Source organism: Capra hircus, chromosome 21 (assembly GCF_001704415.2).
Source record: "Capra hircus breed San Clemente chromosome 21, ASM170441v1, whole genome shotgun sequence".
NCBI lineage: Eukaryota > Metazoa > Chordata > Mammalia > Artiodactyla > Bovidae > Capra > Capra hircus.
In genome coordinates, this window is record NC_030828.1 from 55,683,020 (window position 1) to 55,703,944 (window position 20,925).

Below are 20,925 nucleotides of genomic sequence, written 5' to 3' on the forward strand. Positions count from 1 at the left end.
CTTCCAGTACCGTTGCCTTTTGCTGTCAGCAAGTGCCTCCTTTGGCAGGGGCTCTTGGCCTTCATTAGTTGGGTGAAGCGACTCAAACCTTCATTCCTGAAGGACTCGGGCCTTTGGAAGTCCTGCCTGAATTGTGTGCTAGTAGTTTTCCATCAGCTTTAAGCACAGGGCACAGTAATACAACTAAGAGGTGCCTTAAGGGTTCTTCTTTATTCCAGATACCCTCTTCCTTACTTCCATTGTGGACAAATAATCCAGTTTCTCCCAGATAGTCAGGTTCAATCATCCCAGTCAGCACAAAACTTCATTCTTTACCTGTTGATCCAGAGGCATGAAGAGCCCAAAGTGGCCAAGTGGCAGGCTTAACAGTTTAACGGACTCCTCCTTCCTTTGAAACTAAGACCTAGCCGAGCATAAGGTTTTAGGAAGCTTTAGGAAGCAAAATTTTGCTGGTGAGTCACTAGCCCTTGATTGCTGGAGCCTTTAATCCTGGCTGTTGGAGAAACAGCAAGCATTCGGATTCAGAACATGTGTAGCTGTCTAGGGAGCTTTGCCCCACCCCTACTTGGTACTGTTACCTAGCTGATGCTGTAACTGAGTCTTCCAAAGGCCATTCCAGCATCTATCTAGCCAACTGCTTCAGGATGGTGGGGAACCTGGTCAGAGCACTGAACTCTGTGATTACAAACCCATGCATTTGAAGAAGACCAGAAGACTCACTGGAAAACACCCTGATGCTGGGAGATTAAAGGCAAAAGGAGAAAAGGGCGGCAGAGGATGAGATAGTTGGATGGCAATCACCAACTCAAAGGACATGAACTTGAGCAAACCCCTGGAGACAGTGGAGGACAGAGAAGCCTGGTGTGCTGCAGTGAATGGAGTGGCTAATAGTCGGACACGACTGAGCGACTGAAAACAGCAACACGCCTGTGCGTTTACTTCACCTGCTGAGAAGTGAGCTCCTTGATCAGAACAGTGTGTGTGGAGTCCCATGACCATGGATGAGGCATTCTGTAACCACAGATGGCAGTTTCGGCAGAAACATTGTGTGCAGGGAACACAAGTCTGTATCCAGAGTAAACGTCCATTCCAACAAGAAAAAGACATTGCCCCTTCCACGGTGGAAGCTGTCCAGAGAAGTTAACTGACTGCGAGGTAGTAGCTGGCTGATCATTCCAAGGAATGGTGCCTCTGTTCATCAGGGACTCACTGTTGGTCTCTGATTGGAGACACTCTGACAAATTGGACACTCAGAAGTGGCTGTAGCCAGGTTGACCTGGTGAGTAGACGTCCATGTTGCTGAGCCTGTACGTAACCCCTGCCCTGCCACGGTGACCACTTTGCTCATGAGCCCACTTGGTGATGACAGGGTTGACGGGGGAAGGAAGCTGACAGGCATCCACAGAATGTGAAAGTTGCTCAGTCATGTCTGGCTCTTTGCGACCCCATGGACTATACAATCCATGGAATTCACCAGGCCAGAATACTTAGCCTGAATAGGTAGCCTTTCCTTTCTCCAGGGGATCTTCCCAACCCAGGGACTGAACCCAGGTCTCCTGCATTGCAGACAGATTCTTTATCAGCTGAGCCACCAGGGAAGCCCAAGAATACTGGAATGGGTAGCCTATCCCTTCTCCAGAGGATCTTCCCAACCCAGGAATCGAACCGGGGTCTCCTGCATTGCAGGAGGATTCTTTATCAACTGAGCGAGCAGGGAAGCCCTATCCACAGAATAGGTCCTCCTATTCCCTTGATTACATCTCTCTCTGCTGAAGTCAGTCATTGGTGAACGTTCCCGGGGGAGACAAATATCCCTGTGGCTTTTGCTCATTCATAGAGGTTTGCTCAGGTCCCTCTCTGCAGACTTCCTTGTTGCCAGTACTCCAGTCATGTTCCTCTCAAGTGCCTGGCCATCCAGCCACACACTGGTTACAGAATGGACGGCTCGGTTCACTGCTCCAGGTTCTGTCCACTGTGGGGATTTCCCTTGGCCGCCACCACCCCGGGATCCAGTGACTCCTATTTCACTTAGATTGCCCATTTTAGTGGCAGCAGCTCCCACCAAAATTTCTGACCTACAGAAAAGAGTAAAGTCCTTGGATGTAGTATCATATCCACCCAGGGTGAGTGAGCAGATCTTTTTTAAAAATTCTAATATTTATTTATTTGGCTGTGTTAGGTCTTAGCTGTGATGCATGGACTCAGTATCTCTGTGACATGTGGGGTCTTGGTTCCCCAACCAGGGTTTGAACCCGTATCCCCTGCATTGGAAGGCAGATTCTTTTTCTTTTAATTTATTCATTTTTAGTTGAAGGATAATTGCTTTCCAGCACTGTGTTGCTTTCTGCCATACAGCAACATGGATCAGCCATATATGTCCTGTCCCTGTGAACCCCACTCCCACCCCATCCCACCCGTCTAGGTTGTCACAGAGCCCCGGTCTGAGTTCCCTGAGTCATACAGCAGATTCCCCCTGGGCTGTCGATTTTACATGCGGTCGTGTATATGTTTCCATTGTCCATTCGTCGCCCTCTCTCCTTCCCTGCCCCTCACCCACATGCCCAAGTCTGCTCTCTATGCCCGCGTCTCCACTGCTGCCTTGCAGATAGTCTCATCAGGACCATCTTGCTAGATTCCATGTATATGCATTAATAGACAATGTTTATATTTCTCTTCCTGGCTTTACGTCTCTCTGGATAATAAGCTCTAGGCTCACCCGCCTCATTAGCACTGACTCAAGTGTGTTCCTTTGAATGGCTGAGTGATATTCCATTGTATATATGTACCATGGCTTCTTTACCCATTCACCCGTCAGTGGACATCTAGGTTGCTTCCGTGTCCTATGGAAGGTGGATTCTTAACCACTGGACCACGAGGGAAGTCCCAAGTGAGCGGATTTTAAATGGCAAATGTCCCTGGCAGTCCTTTGGATCCTTTCCTCTATAGTATCTCAAGGCTGATCTGGCATTTCAGCTTCCCTTACTGTGGCTGCTTTTTGGTAGGGGTTTCAGCCAGCCAAACCATTAGAACCCTTTTTAATCCCCCTGCAGTACAACATTCAATTCAGAACCTCTGCCTAGCGGGCCCCTAGAGATAAATTCGGCTTGATTCAACTTGTTCCACCCGTTATCCCATACTCTAATATCCATTCCTATACACATTCCCAGATTCTGTATTTAAAAAATGTATGTGGCCCTTTTTGGAAGAGTGCACCTCATCACGGGCCACGCTTTTCCCTCCCCTTTAGGAGCCTGAAGGGCCTTATACCCTTAGAAGCAAAGGGAAGGTGGGCGGGGCACTGAGGTGAGGCTGCAGCGTCTTGCAAGGCAGTTACCCGAGGGAGGCAGTTACAGATTTCTCTTAGGGTTAATCTTAGATAGTCTGGCAGAGAAGACTCATCAGAACCAAGGGGTTCGCTGCTCCCAGCCTCGTTCAGATCTCTGCATATATCCCCACTCCAGCGCTCAGTGAAAATAAAAAGCAGCCTATAACAGGAATAGAAGGAAAGAGTTGTATTTGAGCCAAACTGAGGACTATGGGCTTCCCAAGCAGCGCTAGTGGTAAAGAACCTGCCTGCTAGTGCAGGAGACGAAAGAGACTTAGGTTCAATCCCTGAGTCAGGAAGATCCCCTGGAGGAGGGCATAGCAACCCACTCCAGTATTCTTGCCTAGATAATCCCACGGACAGAGGAGCCTGGTGGGCTACAGTCCATAAGGTGACAAAGTGTCAGACACGACTAAACGATTTAGCATACACGCACGCACACGAGGACTATAGCCTGGAAGACAGCCTCTCAGATGACTGAGGAATGCTCCAAAGAAGCACCGGTTCAGCAGTTTTATGTCTTGTCAGAACAAAGAACATCACACATGTCAAGGATACGTTCCTTCAGGGTTTCAAAGAAAAACACATCAGGGGACTTCCCTGGTGGTCCGGTGGCTAAGACCCTGTCCTGTCAATGCAGGGGACCCAGGTTCAATCCCTGGTCAGGGGGCTAGATCCCATATGCCGCAATTAAGACCCAGCACAGCCAAATAAGCAAAGGCACACACCCAAGTGTATCAGTGCGGCCTTGGCACCTGGGAAAGGGAGTCTCATCCTGGAAGGAGGGGCAGCATGGGCTTCTCAAGAATGGAGGCGTTTAATCTTTATTTTTAACATAGACATTCTTCTGCTCAGTGCCCCCTTTTCTTTAATAATTGAAGCAGAGGTCCAGGATGTGTTTGACAGGCCACAAACAGGCTGTTTTTGTCAGCGTAAAATTAAAGTTAACTCATGAGTGAGCCAGAATGACTTCCTCATACCTCAATATGTGAAAATATCTTTGATCACAGCTTTCAGAATCACATTCCTTCCCAGTTGTGTTCGTCTGCTCACGCTGCCATAACAAAAGAACACAGACTGGGTGGCTTAAATTGCAGAAATGTATTTTCCCACAGTTCTGGAGTCCAGAAGTCCAAGATCAAGACACCAAGGCAAATTTGATTTCTGGTGTGTGCTGACGCCTTCCCGGCTCACGGGTGGCCACGTGTCACTGTGGCCTCTCCTCTTCACACGTGCAGAGAGAGATCTACCATTTCCCCTTATAAAGACATCAGCCCAATCAGGTCAGGGACCTCCCCTAAGACTTCATTTCAGTATAATTACCTCCCTAGTTCCGAATGCAGTCACACTGGGGGTAAGGCTTTACCATGTGAATTTTGAGGGGAGACCATATAGTCTCCTTCCCTGGTGGCTCAGATGGTAAAGAATCTGCTTGCAATGCAGGAGTCGTAGGTTCAGTCCTTGGGTTGGGAAGATCCCCTGGAGGAGGGCATGGCAACCCACTCCAGGATTCTTGCCTGGAGAATCCCCATGGACAGAAGAGTCTGGCTGGCTACAGCCCATAGGGTTGCAAAGTGTCGGCCACGACTGAAGCAACTTCCACTTTATGTTACCTAATCTAACCTTCAACACCAATCAATGCTCAAGCTTTAATGGTATACGCTCTGTGAGGTTCAGAATTTAATCTGCATTGTAATTCAGCCTCTCACAGCACAAGGGTCTGGGTTTTATTTTCTGCAATGTTGGCTTTACAGATATAGGAGAAAATGATCTCTTTCAGGCAGACATAAAAGCATTTGAGCCACTTATGTGGAATTTGAACTGGAAATTTGAATTCCTGAGCTTAATTTTGTCTTTGCCTACTTTGTTCAGTGAAATTAGGAACAAACAGCCAATCTTCATGATATTTCTTCGTTTGACAGAAAATGTTCCAACCAAGGCATCATATACATGATTGCCCAGAACCTTGCCTCTTGTAAGTATGTGATTAGAAGTGTCCATTGGTGACATTTTGAAAATCTCCATGCCACCTCATACCATGGACTATTTGTGCATTCTTTACTTCTGGAAATTGAGTCATTAATGCCTTTAATCAGGTAAGAGAACCAATTCCAGAAATCTTAGAAGGATTAGATTAGAAAATGTATCCTTAAGATTCTGTTCTCTAGAATGACTCTTGCTACCAAAACCTTTATTAGTTTGCTAGCTCTGCCATGATGAAGTACCACAAATTAAGCGGCTTAAACACCAGAAATTTATTTTCTCACAGTCCTGGAGGCTTATGTCCAAGATCATAGTGTCAATAGGCTTGGTTCCTATTGAGGCCCCTCTTCTTGGCTTAAAGATAGTTCTCTTTCCTCTGTGTATATCTGTGTCCTAGTATTGTCTTCTTGCTGCTGCTAAGTCGCTTCAGTTGTGTCCAACTCTGTGCGACCCCATAGACGGCAGCCCACCAGGCTCCCAGATGCCAAATATGTTGGGTTAGTTGTTCAGTCACTCCGTTCTGTTTGATTCTTTGCAACCTTGTGGACAGAGGCACGCCAGGTTTCCCTGTCCTTCACTATCTCCCTAAGCTTGATCAAACTCAAGTCTGTTGAGTCAGTGATGCCATCCAACCATCTCATCCTCTGTCGTCCCCTTCTCCTGCTTTCAGTCTTTCCCAGCATCAGTGTCTTTTCCAGTGAGTCAGCTCTTCGCGTCAGGTGGCCAAAGTATTGGAGCTTCAGCATCAGTCCTTCCAATGAATATTCAGGATTGATTTCCTTTAGGATGGACTGGTTTGCTCTCCTTGCAGTCCAAGGGACTCTCAAGAGTCTTTTCCAACACCACAATTTGAAAGCATCAGTCCTTCAGTGCTCAGCCTTCTTTATGGTCCAACTCTCATATCCCTACATGACTACTGGAAAAACTGTAACTTTGACTAGAGAGACCTTTGTCAGCAAACTAATATCTCTGCCTTTTAATACATTGTCTAGGTTTGTCATAGCTTTTCTTCCAAGGAGTAAGCATCTTTTAATTTCATGCTACAGTCACCATCTGCAGTGATTTTGGAGCCCAAGAAAATAGTTTGTCGCTGTTTCCACTGTTTCCCCATCTATTTGCCATGGAGTGATGGGACCAGATGCCATGATCTTTTTTTTTTTCTAATGTTGAGTTTTAAGCCAGCTTTTTCACTCTCCTCTTTCACCTTCATCAAAAGGTTCCTTAGTTCCTCTTTGCTTTCTGCCATAAGAGTGGTATCATCTGCATATCTGAGATTACTGATATTTCTCCCAGCTTGTGCTTCATCCAGCCTTGCATTTCACATGATGTATTCTGTATAAAAGTTAAGTAAGCAGAGTGACAATATACAGCCTTGATGTACTCCTTTCCCAATTTGGAACCAGTCCATTGTTTCATGTCTGGTTCCAACTGTTGCTTTTTGACCTGCATACAGATTTCTCAGGAGGCAGGTAAGGTGGTCTGGTATTCCCATCTCTTTAAGAATTTTCCACAATTTGTTGTGATCCACACAGTCAAAGGCTTTAATATAGTCAAGAAGTAGATGTTTTTCTGGAATTATCTTGCTTCAACAGTACATGAACTGAGAACTTCCAGATGTACAAGCTGGATTTCGAAAAGCCAGAGGAACCAGATATTAAATCTTGTACATCTGGAAGTTCTCAGTTCATGTACTGTTGAAGCCTAGCTTAGAGAATTTTGAGCATTACTTTGCTAGCATGTGAAATGAGTGCAATTATTTGGGAATTTGAACTTTCTTTGGCGTTGCCCTTCTTTGGGATTGGAATGAAAACTGACCTTTTCCATCCTGTGGCCACTGCTGTTTTCCAAATTTGCTGGGATATTGAGTGCGGCACTTTCACAGCATCATCTTTTAGGATTTGAAATAGCTCAGCTGGAATTCCATCACTTCCACTAGCTTTGTTCATAGTGATGCTTCCTAAGGCCCACGTGACTTCTCTGTCTAAGATGTCTGGCTCTAGGTGAGTGATCACACCATCGTGGTTTTCTGGGTCATGAAGATGTTGTTTGTATAGTTCTCTGTGTTCTTGCCACCTCATTATTCTTAATATCTTCTCCTGCAAGAACATCGAAATAGCAACTAGCTACTGAACAACCATCAACAGGAGAATGTTGGATCCACCAAAAAAAGATGCCCCATGTCCACAGGCTGAGGTGAAGCCCCAACAAGATGGTAGGAGGGGCGCAATTGTATTTGAAATCAAATCTCAGACCCGCCAGAGACGCTTGGAGGGCACAAACAAAACCTTGTGAGCACCCAGGACCGAGAGAAAGGAGCAGTGACCCTGCCTTTGAGTGTCTTCTGCAGAGGCACAGGTTGGCAGTGACCTGCCGCGGGGACAGGGGCTCCGGCTGCAGCTAGACCTGGGAGGCGTGGCGTGTGGCCCAAGTCCTCTTGGAGGAGGTTTCCATTAGCCCCACCATAGAGCCACCAGCAGGTGACCCACAAACTGCAGAAAAATTATACCAAAGAAGTTCTCGCACTGTTGCGAGAAGTTCTGGGGCCCACAACAGATTACCTAACCTGGGGATCTGGCAAAGGGACTGAGAACCCCAAAGGAAACAGACTCTTGGAGGGCACAACAAAAACTTGTGCATATCAGGACCCAGGAGAAAGGAGCAGTGACCTCATAAGAGTCTCCAGCGAAGGCGTGGGTCAGTAGTGGCCTGCTGTGGGGTCAGGGACCTTGACTGCAGCCGTCCTGGGGAGTCATGACGTGCTGGCATAAGTCCTTGAGGAGCTGGATCATTACCCCTGCCAGAGTTTGGCCTCAGGCCAAAGTATGAGAGAACACAGCCCCACTCATCAGCAGAAAATTGGATTAAAGATTTACTGAGCATGGCCTTGTCCACCAGAGCAAGACCCAGTTTTACCCACAGCCAATTCCTCCCACCAGGAAGTTTCTGCAAGCCTCTTATCCTCACCCATCAGAGGGCAGACAGAATGAAAACCATAATCACAGAAAACTAACCAAACTGATCACATGGGTCACAGGCTTGTCTAACTCAGTGGAACCATGAGCCATGCCGTGTAGGGCCACCCAAGACAGATGGGTCTTGGTGGAGAGTTCTGACCAAAGATGGTCCACTGGAGAAGGGAATGGCAAACCACTTCAGCATTCTTGCCTTGAGAACCCCATGAACAGTATGAAAAGGCAAAAATAATATGTTGGGTTAGGACTCACCCTAAAACCTCATTTTAATTTAGTTATCTTTTGAAAGAGCCAGACAGCTGCAGTCTGAGATACTCGGGCTGAAGACTTTATTTTCCAGGTCTGGGGACCTTGGCTCAGCTAATGACAGTATCCTGGTTGAAAGTCAGTTGCCCATAGAGATATGGTTTTACTCCTCAACTCTTGGATCTCTTTCATTGATCTGTATTTCCATATATTGGAGAAGGAAATGGCAACCCACTCCAGTATTCTTGCCTGGAGAATCCCAGGGACAGAGGAGCCTAGTGGGCTGCCATCTATGGGGTCGCAGAGTCGGACACGACTGAAGTGACTTAGCAGCAGCAGTCCATATATTAATACCACACTCTCTTGATCATTGTTGCTTTCTAGTAAATTTTGAAATCTCAAAGTGTGTGTCCTCCTATTTTATTTTTTCTTTTTGAAGATTGCTTTAGCCATTTGGAGCTTCCCTGATGGCTCAAAGGGTAAAGAATCAGCCTGCAATGCAGGAGACAGAGGTTTGATCCCTGGTTCAGAAAGATCCCCTGGTGGAGGAAACGGGAACCCACTCCAGTATTCTTGCCTGGAAAATCCAATGGACAGAGGAGGCTGGCGGGTTCTAGTACAAAGGGTCACAGAGTCAGACACAACTAAGTGTGCACATTGGGTTGTGGTTAGCCAGTTAGGGTCCCCCGCAACTCCATATACATTTCACAAGCAGCTTTTCAGTTTCTATAAGGAAGTCAGATTGGGGATTCAGATGGGGATTGCATTGACTCTGTAGATCAGTTTGAAGAGTATTGCAGAATTTACAATGTTGCCTTTTAATTCTAAGTGTGAGAGGTTTCCCATTTATTTAGATCTTTCTTTCTTTGGTGTTTTTATAGTGTTCAGGTTATACACTCTGCCTTTCTTTTGTTAAATTTGCTCCTAATTTCATATACTGTGGTGAATGGAGTTGTTTCCTTTTGTACTGTTCATTGCAAATGTATTGAAATAACAGCTGATTTTGTCTGTTGGTTTTGTATCCTGAAACTTTGCTGAACCCACTTATTAGTTCAGCTTTATAGTGGACTCCTTAGTATTTTCCATATGTAATATTGTATCATCTGCAGATAGTTTTGCTTGCTTCTTACCAATCTGGATGCCTTTTATTTTCTCGCCTAATTGCCCTGGCTAGAACCTCAAGTACATGTTGAAGTAACAGAAACAGATGTCTGGGTCTTCTTTTTGATCTTAGAAGGAAAATATTCTTTCATCATTAAGTGAAAAATTAAGCTATATTTTTCTGTAGATGTCCTTTATCAGGTTAAGGAAGTTTCCTCTCCCCAGAGTGTCGAGGGTTTTTGTCATGAAAGTGGGTTGATTTTCCCCAAATGCTGTTTTTCTGCATCTGTGAAGAGGATCATGTAGGTTTTGTGTTTTGTCCTTTCGATGTGGTGTATTACACTGATTTTTCAAATGGTAAACCATCATGCATACCTTGGGTAAAGCCCCTTTAGTCGTGGTGTCGAGTTCTTTTTATTTATTGCTAGATTCATCTCTTAGTATTCTATTGAGAATTTTTATGACCATATGCGCAAGATACTGTTTTATAGTTTTCTGGTGATATCTTTGTCTGTATTTGGCCTTTATAAATACTGGCCTCATAGAATGAGTTGGGAAGTGATCCCTCTTCTTCTGTTTTTGGGAAGAATTTGTGAAAAATTGGAGAATTCAGTTTTGAAACCATTTGGGCCATATGACTTTTCTTTTATGGGTAGTCTTTTGATCACTAATCCAGTGTCTTCATGTATTAATATATAGATCTGTTCAAACAGTCTAGTGCTTTTCTATTATTGGTATAATGACACAGGACATTATATGAGTTTCAGGTATACGTCAGTTAAGTCGCTCAGTCATGCTATTGGAATTTTGGTAGGGATTAGAGTCTGTAGATTACTTTGGTAGTATGGACATTTTAACAATATTATTTATTCTGGTCCATGAACACGGCCTATCTTTCCATTCATTTGGGTCTTTAATTTCATATGCCAGTGGTGCCAGTTTACTTTCTGATTTGGATGGCTCTTACCTCTTTTCTTGCTTAATTGTTCTGGCTAGGACTTCCAATACTATATTGAATTAAAATGATTAGAGTGGGCATCCTTGTCTTGTTCCAGGTCTTAGAAGAAAAGCTTTCCGCTTTTACCATTGCGTATGAGGTTAACTGTGTACTTGTCATATATGGCCTTTATAATGATGAGGTACATTCCCTCTATATTCATTTTGTTGAGAGTTATCATAAATGGTGGGAGAAGGGGACGACAAAGGATGAGATGGTTGCATGGCATCACCGACTCAATGGACATGAGTTTGAGTAAACTCTGGGAGTTGGTGATAGGGAGGCCTGGTGTGCTGCAGTCCATGGGGTCGCAGAGTTGGACACGACTGAGGGACTAAACTGAACTGATCATAAATGGGCTTCTTAGGTGGCGCTAGTGGTAAAGAACCCACCTGCCAATGTAGAATACATAAGAGACGTGGGTTCAATCGCTGGATCTGAAAGATCCCCTGGAGAAGGGCACGGCAATCCACTCCAGTATTCCTGCATGGAGAATCTCATGGACAGTGGGCCCTGATGGGCTACAGTCCATAGGATCGCAAAGAGTCAAACATGACTGAAGCGACTTAGCACACAGCAGCCCAAGTTATAAATGGATGTTGAATTTTGTTAAATCCTTTTTCATCTGTTGAGATACTCTCATGATTTTTATCCTTCATTAATGTGACTTAACACATTTAATTACAGATGTTGAACCATTTGCACCTTAGGAATAAATCCCATTTGACCATGGATGTGATCCTTCTAATGCATTGTTGGATTTGGTTTGCTAATATTTTGTTGAGGGTTTTTGCATCTATGTTTATCAAGGATATGATCTATAATTTTCTTTTTGTGTGTGTGTGGATCCATCTCCGGTTTTGATATCAGGATAATGCTAGCCTCATAAAATGAATTAGAAATGTTTCCTCTTCTTCTAAACTTTGAACCAGTTTAAGAAAGAATGGTATTAATTTTTTAAAATGTGTTTGGTAGAATTCATTAGTGAACCCATCTGGGTTCACAAAAGTCCTGGACTTTTGCTGGGAAGTTTTTGATTACCTATTCAACCTACTTGCTAATAATTGGTCTGTTCAAATTTTTGTCTGATCTTCCTGAGTTTATGTCTTGCTATGATTTTGTCCATTATCCAGTCAGTTCAGTCGCTCAGTCACGGCTGACGCTTTGAGACCCCATGGACTGCAGCACACCAGGCTTCCCTGTCCATCACCAACTCCTGGAGCTTGCTCAAACTCAGGTCCATCGAGTCAGTGATGCCATCCAACCATCTCATCCTCTGTCGTCCCCTTCTCCTCCTGCCCTCAATCTTTCCCAGCATTAGAGTCTTTTCCAATGAGGCAGTTCTTTGCATCAGGTGACCAAAGTATTGGAGTTTCAGCTTCAGCATCAGTCCTTTCAATGAACATTCAGGACTGATTTCCTTTAGGATGGACTGGTTGGATCTCCTTGCCGTCCAAGGGACTCTCAAGAGTCTTCTCCAACACCATGGTTCAAAAGCATCAGTTCTTTGGTGTGCAGCTTTCTTCACAGTCCAACTCTCACATCCATACATGACCACTGGAAAAACCATAGCCTTGACTAGACGGACCTTTGTTGGCAAAGTAATGTCTCTGCTTTTTAGTATGCTGTCTAGGTTGGTCATAGCTTTTCTTCCAAGGAGCAAGCATCTTTTAATTTCATGGCTGCAGTTACCATCTGCAGTGATTTTGGAGCCCAAGAAAATAAAATCTGTCACTGTTTCCCCATCTATTTGCCATGAAGTGATGGGACCGGATGCCATGATCTTAGTTTTCTGAATGTTGAGTTTTAAGCCAACTGTTTCACTCTTCTCTTTCAGTTTCATCAAGAGGCTCTTTAGTTCTTCTTCACTTTCTGCCCTAAGTGTGGTATCAGCTGCATAGCTGATGTTATTGATATTTCTCCCAGCAAACTTGTTTTCAGCTTGTTCTTTATCCACCCCAGCATTTCTCATGATGTACTCTGCATAGAAGTTAAATAAGCTGGGTGACAATATAAAGCCTCAATGTACTCCTTTCCTGATTTGGAACCAGGCTTTTGTTCCATGTCGTTTTAACTGTTGCTTCTTGACCTGCATACAGGTTTCTCAAGAGGCAGGTCAGGTGGTCTGGTATTCCCATCTCTTTAAGAATTTTCCAGTTTGTTGTGATCCACACAGTCAAAGGCTTTGGCATAGTCAATAAAGCAGATGTTTTTGTAGAACTGTCTTGCTTTTTTGATGATCCAATGGATGTTGGTAATTATTCCTTTATAATCCTTTTCATTCCTATAACAATGTCCCAACCAAATATCTTGCATTTCTGATTTTTGTAATGTGAATCCTCTATCAAGCGTGTGTGTGTTTTTTCCTCCACTGTGATCAAGTTTGCCACTTCCGGTAGTGGAGCGGCTTGGTTTCACAGCTGTTCTGCATCGGTAGAGCCTCCTAGGTGGTTCAGCTGAGGGAGCAGAGAAAAGTGGGCATGGGAGCGACCCCAGGCCCAAACGTCAGACTCTCACTTTTTAATGTAAAGATTCCTGAATGAACTCGTCTCAATCTGTTATATGCCTTTGGCTAATTTCCAGAGTGCTGAAATAGTTGGTTTTGACAATTTTTAAATTGTCAGTTTTTACATACTTTGAACTTTTTAGATATTTAGTTTTTGAATTAGTTTTCATGGGGGAGATTTGCCAAGTTCATCATGTTGCCAGTGCTGAATGTATATTTGTACCCAATATTTTGGGTATTGACAAGCCCTGCCACTGTATAGACTGAATTGACTCATGAAAATGGATAGTTTTAAGTTTTAAAGACAAAAATCATCATAGCCATTTCCCTCCATTTTGGACTATATTAATATATTACATAGCTACCATCTAGTGAATATTGGGATAATTGCTTTATCTACACACACACACACACACACACACACACACACACACACACACACACACACTATACAGTCCTCACACTTGTAATGTTACTCACATCACAGACGGGGAAACCAAGCCTTGAGGAACTTGTCTAAGGTACTCAGTAGCGGAGAAAGAATTCACGCAGGCCATTCTGACTGTGCTGTTGCCATTATACCTGTTTCTGCAGTTGTTCACAACTTCCTCCGAGGAAATGTGTTCTTGGTATCAATTTGATTCAGTCAGTTCAGTCGCTCAGTTGTGTCTGACTCCTTGCGACCGCATGGGCCAGCACGCCGGGCTTTCCTGTCCATCACCAATTCCCGGAGCTTGCTCAAACTCATGTCCATCGAGTTGGTGATGTCATCCAACTATCTCATCCTCTGTCGTCCCCTTCTCCTCCTGCCTTCAAACGTTCCCTGCATCATTGTCTTTTCTAGTGAGTCAGTTCTTCACATCAGGTGGCCAGAGTATTGGAGCTTCAGCTTCAGCATCAGTCCTTCCAATGAGTATTCAGGACTGATTTCCTTTAGGATGGACTGGTTGGATCTCCTTGCAGTCCAAGGGACTCTCAAGAGTCTTCTCCAACACCACAGTTCAAAAGCAGCATTCTTCGGCACTCAGCTTTCTTTATAGTCCAACTCTCGCATCCATACATGACCACTGGAAAAACCATAGCCTTGACTAGACAGACCTTTGTTGGCAAAGTAATGTCTCTGCTTTTTAGTATGCTGTCTAGGTTGGTCATAGCTTTTCTTCCAAGGAGCAAGCGTCTTTTAATTTCATGGCTGCAGTTACCATCTGCAGTGATTTTGGAGCCCACCAAAATAAAGTCTGTCACTGTTTCCCCATCTATTTGCCATGAAGTGATGGGACCAGATGCCATGATGTTCATTTTTTGAATGTTGAGTTTTAAGCCAACTTTTTCACTTTCATCAGGAGGTTCTTTAGTTCTTCTTCACTTTCTGCCCTAAGGATGGTGTCATCTGCATATCTGAGGTTATAGATATTTCTCCTGGCAATCTTGATTCCAGCTTGTGCTGCATCCAGCCTGGCATTTCATATGATGTACTCCGCATGTAAGTTAAAGAAACAGAGTTACAGTATACAGCGCTGATGCACTCCTTTCCTGATTTGGAACCAGTCTGTTGTTTCGTGTCTGGTTCTGTTGCTTCTTGACCTGCAGACAGATTTCGCAGGAGGCAAGTCAGGTGGTCTGGTATTCCCATCTCTTTTAAGAATTTTCCAGTTTGTTGTGATCCACACAGTCAAAGGCTTTGGCATAGTCAGTGAAGCCGATGTTTTTCTGGAATTATGTTGCTTTTTCTATAATCCAGTGGATGTTATGTCCAGTGGCAATTTGATCTCTGGTTCTTCTGTCTTTTCTAAATCTGGCTTGTACATCTCGAACTTCTCAGTTCGTGTACTGTTTAAGCCTTGGAGAATTTTGAGCATTACTTTGCTAGCGTGTGAGATGAGTGCAATTGTGTGGTAGTTTGAACATTCTAGTCAACTTGATTAATCAACATGTGTAGAGCACATATTGTTTTTTGAGTCTCATTCAACCTCGTTTGTTCTGTTCCCAGCCTCCCCCAGCGCATTCTAGTCTTCCAATGTAGGTCCATAAAGAACTTCAATTGGGAGGGCTTAGGGAAAGGTTTTCACTAATAATTCACATCACATTCAGACCCTTTTTGAAAGCTGCCTGAGTATTCTAAAAGCCACTTTTTTTCCTGGGCTCTTGGTTTTGATGGGGCACCTACTTCCCACAATATGAGCCAAAAAAGAACCATCTAGAAGGTTCTTTTATTTCATTATTTCCTCTTCTTCCAGAATAGTATTTTATAGAATGCTGTACTACAATTTGAATAATCATTCTTCAGGCTCTTTATCAGAAACGTTACTCTTTCAGAAATGAAATACATCCGTTTTATCATCCTTGTAAAGGGCTCATTGAGTTGACACAGAAAACCTATTTACCCGACCAGTCTACCTACATAACTGATCATATAAATCTGGTCTTCCTTCTGGGAACTCACACCCAAGAAACAGACCAAGATACAAACGTTTAAGTGCATTAGATAAATAAACAAGCAGACCAATAGATGTGAAATCTACAGCCTTTGGCTAAGTCTAGCTATAAAAGGCAAGGGGTCTGTATGTACATGTAAAGAACTATGACCAACACATCAGTAAGAGAATTCGAGGTGCCAGAGTTCAGGATGAACAGACCTGAAGCACAATTTTAATAGTTGTTAAAATGACTCGATAGGCTAATTGCATGAACCTAAAATAGTCCCTTTGTCACTAATCTAAGGCTTACAGGCATGAAGGACAGGACAAAGGTCTTGAGTCCTCTCCCTTTATATCCACAAAGAGAATTTTATGGTCAAGAATGAGTCAAACTTGACTGTGTAGGGGTGTCTGCTAAGACTTTCCCAGTCTGTACATTGTATGTACATTACTCAGTCTTTCCTTCATTTATCCAGTAAACTATGTGGAGATTCATCTGTAGGCTCTGTATCATGTTAGACACTAAGTTGAAAAAGATGCAATTCTTCCTTCAAGGTCAGAGTCCCTAAGTGTCAGGGGAACAGTTCAAAACGATGAATGAGTTCATCAGCAGGCAAGGCAAGAGCATTCAGAGGCACATGACACGCACACACTGCCATATTTAAAATACATAATCAGTAATCACTAAGGACCCGTGTACAGCACATGGAACTCTTGCTAAATGTTACCTGGCAGCCTGGTTGGAAGGTGGTTTGAGGAAATACATGTATGGCTGAGCTCCTGCACTGTTCACCTCAAACTATCACAACATTGTTAATCAGCTATACCCCAATACAAAATAAAAAGTTCAAAAGGGAAAAAAAAGAGGCACATGACAGGCAGTCTTTTAGGGCACAGAACAAATGGACATAAAAGTAACATGGCTTGATGGAAATTGGGAAGATGAGTCCCTAATGAGTCGCAGCGGTGGTCAAGTAAGGAGCTATCAAACAGCAGAAAGGTCAGTAATGTTACAGCACATGACGTTAGAGCAGCCAAGAGTAAGGTGTCAAGAAGACAATGGATAGTAGCCAATGCTGCCTAGGTGTCAAGTAATATAAACTGGATAGGGTCCACTGACTTTGTGATAGGATGTGACCTACACCACGGTGGGAACATAAAGAAATTAAGCCCATTTAGCATCATGTTGAAGGAATCACTACGCCCTTAGCAATCTTAACCTATGAGAGCAAAAAGGTCAAGGAAAGTTATGTCTCCAACAAGAGTTATTTTAAGGACCAAGACATCTGACTCCAGCAGTTAGGACATTTGTCTATTTGAAGAGAGTCTCTAGTTTCCTTTCAAAAGAGCCAAGATAAATCATTAAGGCCAAAGGGAAAAATCAAACTAATCTAGCATTGAGTACCCCAGTATACTGATGACTGCCACATTTCCTCATGTCAGTGTTCCATATAATGGTAGAAAATACTCCATCCCATAAACGTTTTTATAATCCTCTTGCTCGAAATTTTACAGCAGTTAATACAACCTCGTATATAAGAATTTTGAAGGTCTTTAATTTTCCCCCAGAGGAATTTTTGATATGGTAAAAACTAGAGGTTGGTATCTTAAGTTCTCCTCTTAAAAGAAATCTTCCAGTGTAAACTCCTTGCTATTCTAATCCGGCAAGCTTTGCAAAGGCCAATGCTTAAATTAAGAATTAAAAGAGAGACACATTCCTCCCTGCTCCATGCCTTCCCTTCATTCCCAAAACTGACTTGCACATTGGCCTTCCAAAGAAAATGACATGCAGAATCTGAGTACAATCAGGCAGAGAAAACCCATCAGGCTTCATTCTATCAAAAAAAATGCTGAGTAACATTTCTTGACAAGATGGATGTCAAGGTGTTTTCTCTAACAATTATAGGGTTTTTTTTTTTTTTTTTTTTTCAGAAATTGCTAGGTAATCACTGAGAGGTGAAATGTGTTTTTCCTTTTATAAAATGAGGAAAAGAACCAACAGGTATCATTAAAATATGTGAATACTTACATTATACTGACATTGGTTATCAAGATAGTATTTACACTCAAAAGCATGGATTTTTGAGTCAGATATAACTGTGTCAATTCAAGTGTTTTTCTAGTAATTTATTGCTAAGTCTTCCTCCAAGAAACTTTTTTCTCCTATTATAGCAACTTGTATAAAGTTTCTGCTTTAGTAACTAACCTGTGCATCATTGAAAGGGCATCTCTTAAATGTTGAAGGTCAATAGCTAATACCTATTTTTTTTTGTTTTTTAATATATTGGACCACAATTCATAAAATTAAGGGGTGGTTCTTCCCATTACCCAAGAACTCCCAGAATACCTATACAAGTGTTGCATGAGTCAATTAGAAAGGTCAGTTTAAACTGTATGTTTACGGAACAGACATTTCACATGGACTTTCTAGGTAATAAAGGAAGACATAATATAATTAAGTTAGATCCTATTAAGTTTTTGTTATCTTTATTTACAACATAAATTGATTAAAATTATTAATTGCCAGAACTTGTGACCCAGAAGTATCTCTATACTGTAGTGAAATACACTTAACTCTTATAGTTAATAATGCACCCAGTTTCATTAAAAAAAAAAATTAGTCAACAGTAAGACTCTCACGACTGTAGCAAGTTGCTGATTTCTGGTTTTCTATTCGCCTGTTCCATGGAGCCTTGTTTTTGGTACCGCAGTGTACTGAGTGCTGGCAAAGGAGCTACGGTAGAGGCACGCAGTGCTCGCTAGATTATCCAGTTAAAGTATGCGATACTTAAAATAGTATCCTTTTCCTAGATATGAATTTTTATTCACATTTGCAAATACATTCTTCCGTAAGTTCTAAAATCTTCACTTTAAAAAAGTGAAGGTATGTGGAACTGAGATATTTATGTTTCCTTAAAATTTTAGCACACCTAAGACAACAAAAAGAACCTACTTAAAAAATACTGTTAATAAAGTGGTATCTGATGGTCCTCTGGCCAGGTATTTATTTAGGAACCATCAATTACAACTCCAACTGGTATTCCAAAGGGAGCGGTTAAAAAAAAGAAAAAGAAAAATACAACTAATACAATTTCTCTTACTCTTCACTTTTATTATTCAAAAGTCAGTATGTTATTCTTAAATCATTCATCCTCAATTTTGATTTAATGTACCATCATTTTTTCCCAAGATATGAAATTTCAGAATCTCTTTGGAATACTAATTTCACGTTTCTAGGTTTAACAAAACTGTTGAAATTTTAAATTCCATTCTGTTTCCCTGAATTCTCAAGACAATTGCTGATGTAAATTTTAATATAAAATATTTAGTCACAAAATAGTATTGCTTTTTGTATGCACATAGTTGTAAGATTACTTTGCTTTTGTCAATAAAAACTATACCATCTTTCATAAAACTCTAAACAAATTAAGAAATGTAGAACAAAAATTACACATGGTAAAACAGGTACCAGCACAACGTTTGGTTATATTACATCAAAAAAAATTTTAATGGTCCCAAATATATATACTCAACAACTAAGCATACACTCAGAGAAGAAAAAAAAAAAATCAAAAAACAAAATGAAACAAAAAAATTATGACACAAATGACCACATCTAGAATTCCACTCAATCTTTAATCAAGTAGGGACAAATCCCCACTTAAAAAAAAATCTGCAGTTTGAAGGGCAAAGGGAACAGATAAAAAAGAGGAAACTTTATATTCGCCCCTCCCCCAAAGAAGTTTTCCAAACCTGTTGTAACTTGACTAAAATGTTCAGAATGTATGATTTTAAAGGCAGGTCTCTTTATACAAAGAAACTGCTGGCATTCTTAACTGGTGAAGAATTACGGCAGAAAAGCCTATTCTTCTGAGTCTCAAACATGGTCCGAGAAAGCATATTCTGATTGTAGCAACTGACCAGTCAAACCAGAGTTCCACTTACAAAACCCCCTGCCCTGTTGGCTTTTTGTTTCCATTTCCTTCCCTGAGAAAAGGGCAATGTGTGGTCCAAGCTGGAGAGCTCAAAGGCGTAAGTCTTTCCCCTAAATGTGTAATATCCCCTCCTCCTGCTCCATTGAATTGGCACTTGATGAGCAGAAGTCAAGTGTGCGAGCTGATCGGTGTGTCAGTCATTCACAAGAAACCACTGCTTTGTTGGAGATGTTGTAGTGGGGAGGGGTAGAGAACCAGTTTTCTCGACAGGTGCTGATCACCGGCAGTCGCCACTATTATGACTCAAACTTTGCTTTCTTTGACAATGGCAGAGTGTCTTCCTTGTCGTCATCCTCATCATCATCTTCATCATCGTCAGGATAATCTACCAGACCCACGAGGCCTCCCTGTTCAGAAATACGGATTATTTCAAGAAAAGACTACATTTTTTAATACTCGTGTTTTAAGCCTGAGCAAAGGACACCCCCCCACCCCAATATACAAATTGGTTATTTCTGGGAGGTGAGACTGTATGGAGCTGAAATTTATTACATATTTCCCAAGTTTTCCATGATAAATTTTTAGCAGTTGACGGAACTTCCCTGGTGGCTCAGATGGTAAAGAAATCTGCCTGCAATACAGGAGACCTAGGCGGGATCCCTAGGTTGGAAAGATCCCCTGGAGAGGGGAATGGCAACCCACTCCAGTGTTCTTGCCTGGAGAACACTGTCCCATGGACAGCGGAACCTGGCAGGCTATATAGTCCATGGGTTACAAAGAGTCAGACATGACTGATAAACTTAACACTTTCACATGATCCTTGGAAATCACTCGGGAGATAACTACTAAGTACTGACTTTAAAATTCAAAATTTAAGTTTTAAGACTTAATGCATTAAAATTTTTTAACACAGTCTCAACAGTATGAAAATTAAAACCACACAAAATAAACAGACCACTAGAAATAAGGGCAGACAGGCTCTCAGAGGCTAGGAAAGTGATTCCGCCCTGTTCCTTCCTCATTTCATCCAGGCCCTGCTCCTTCACCAGAAACCACCATGGCTCACATCAGACCTGATGTAGATCAATGAATTCCAAATGCCACTGTGTTAACTTAGTCCAGGGAAACATAAGGTGGCCAAAAGAATTGTTTTTTATTCAGAGATTATGTTTGTCCCATATGTTAGTGGCAAAATTTTGATCCTTCCTAAATGAAATGTGATAGTAGACAGTTAATTCTTTTTTATAAACCTTGCGTCCAGATATTTAAATTATCTTCTCCGCACGAAGTCTTTACCTGGGTATTAATTGGGAAAATTGAAAATAAACTTTAAAATTTCTGTAAATGTTTTGATATATGCAAGTATGAGCCTAAGGTTCTAAAATGCAAACAGCCAAAATAAGCATATATTCAAACTTCTTTATGGGTCGTAAAAACTTTCAG

General features: G+C 42.2%; 1 protein-coding gene across 2 annotated transcripts in view; it reads right to left on the bottom strand.

Annotated features, from left to right (window-relative positions):
* PPP4R3A (protein phosphatase 4 regulatory subunit 3A) overlaps positions 18,639-20,925 on the bottom strand; it is a 35,037-nt gene continuing 32,750 nt past the window's right edge. For both annotated transcript variants that reach the window (XM_013973161.2, XM_018066119.1), the window contains exon 15: positions 18,639-19,889. In XM_013973161.2, coding sequence (XP_013828615.2) covers positions 19,779-19,889 — 111 coding nt within the window. In that variant the 3' untranslated portion in view covers positions 18,639-19,778. The remainder of the gene's footprint in view (positions 19,890-20,925) is intronic.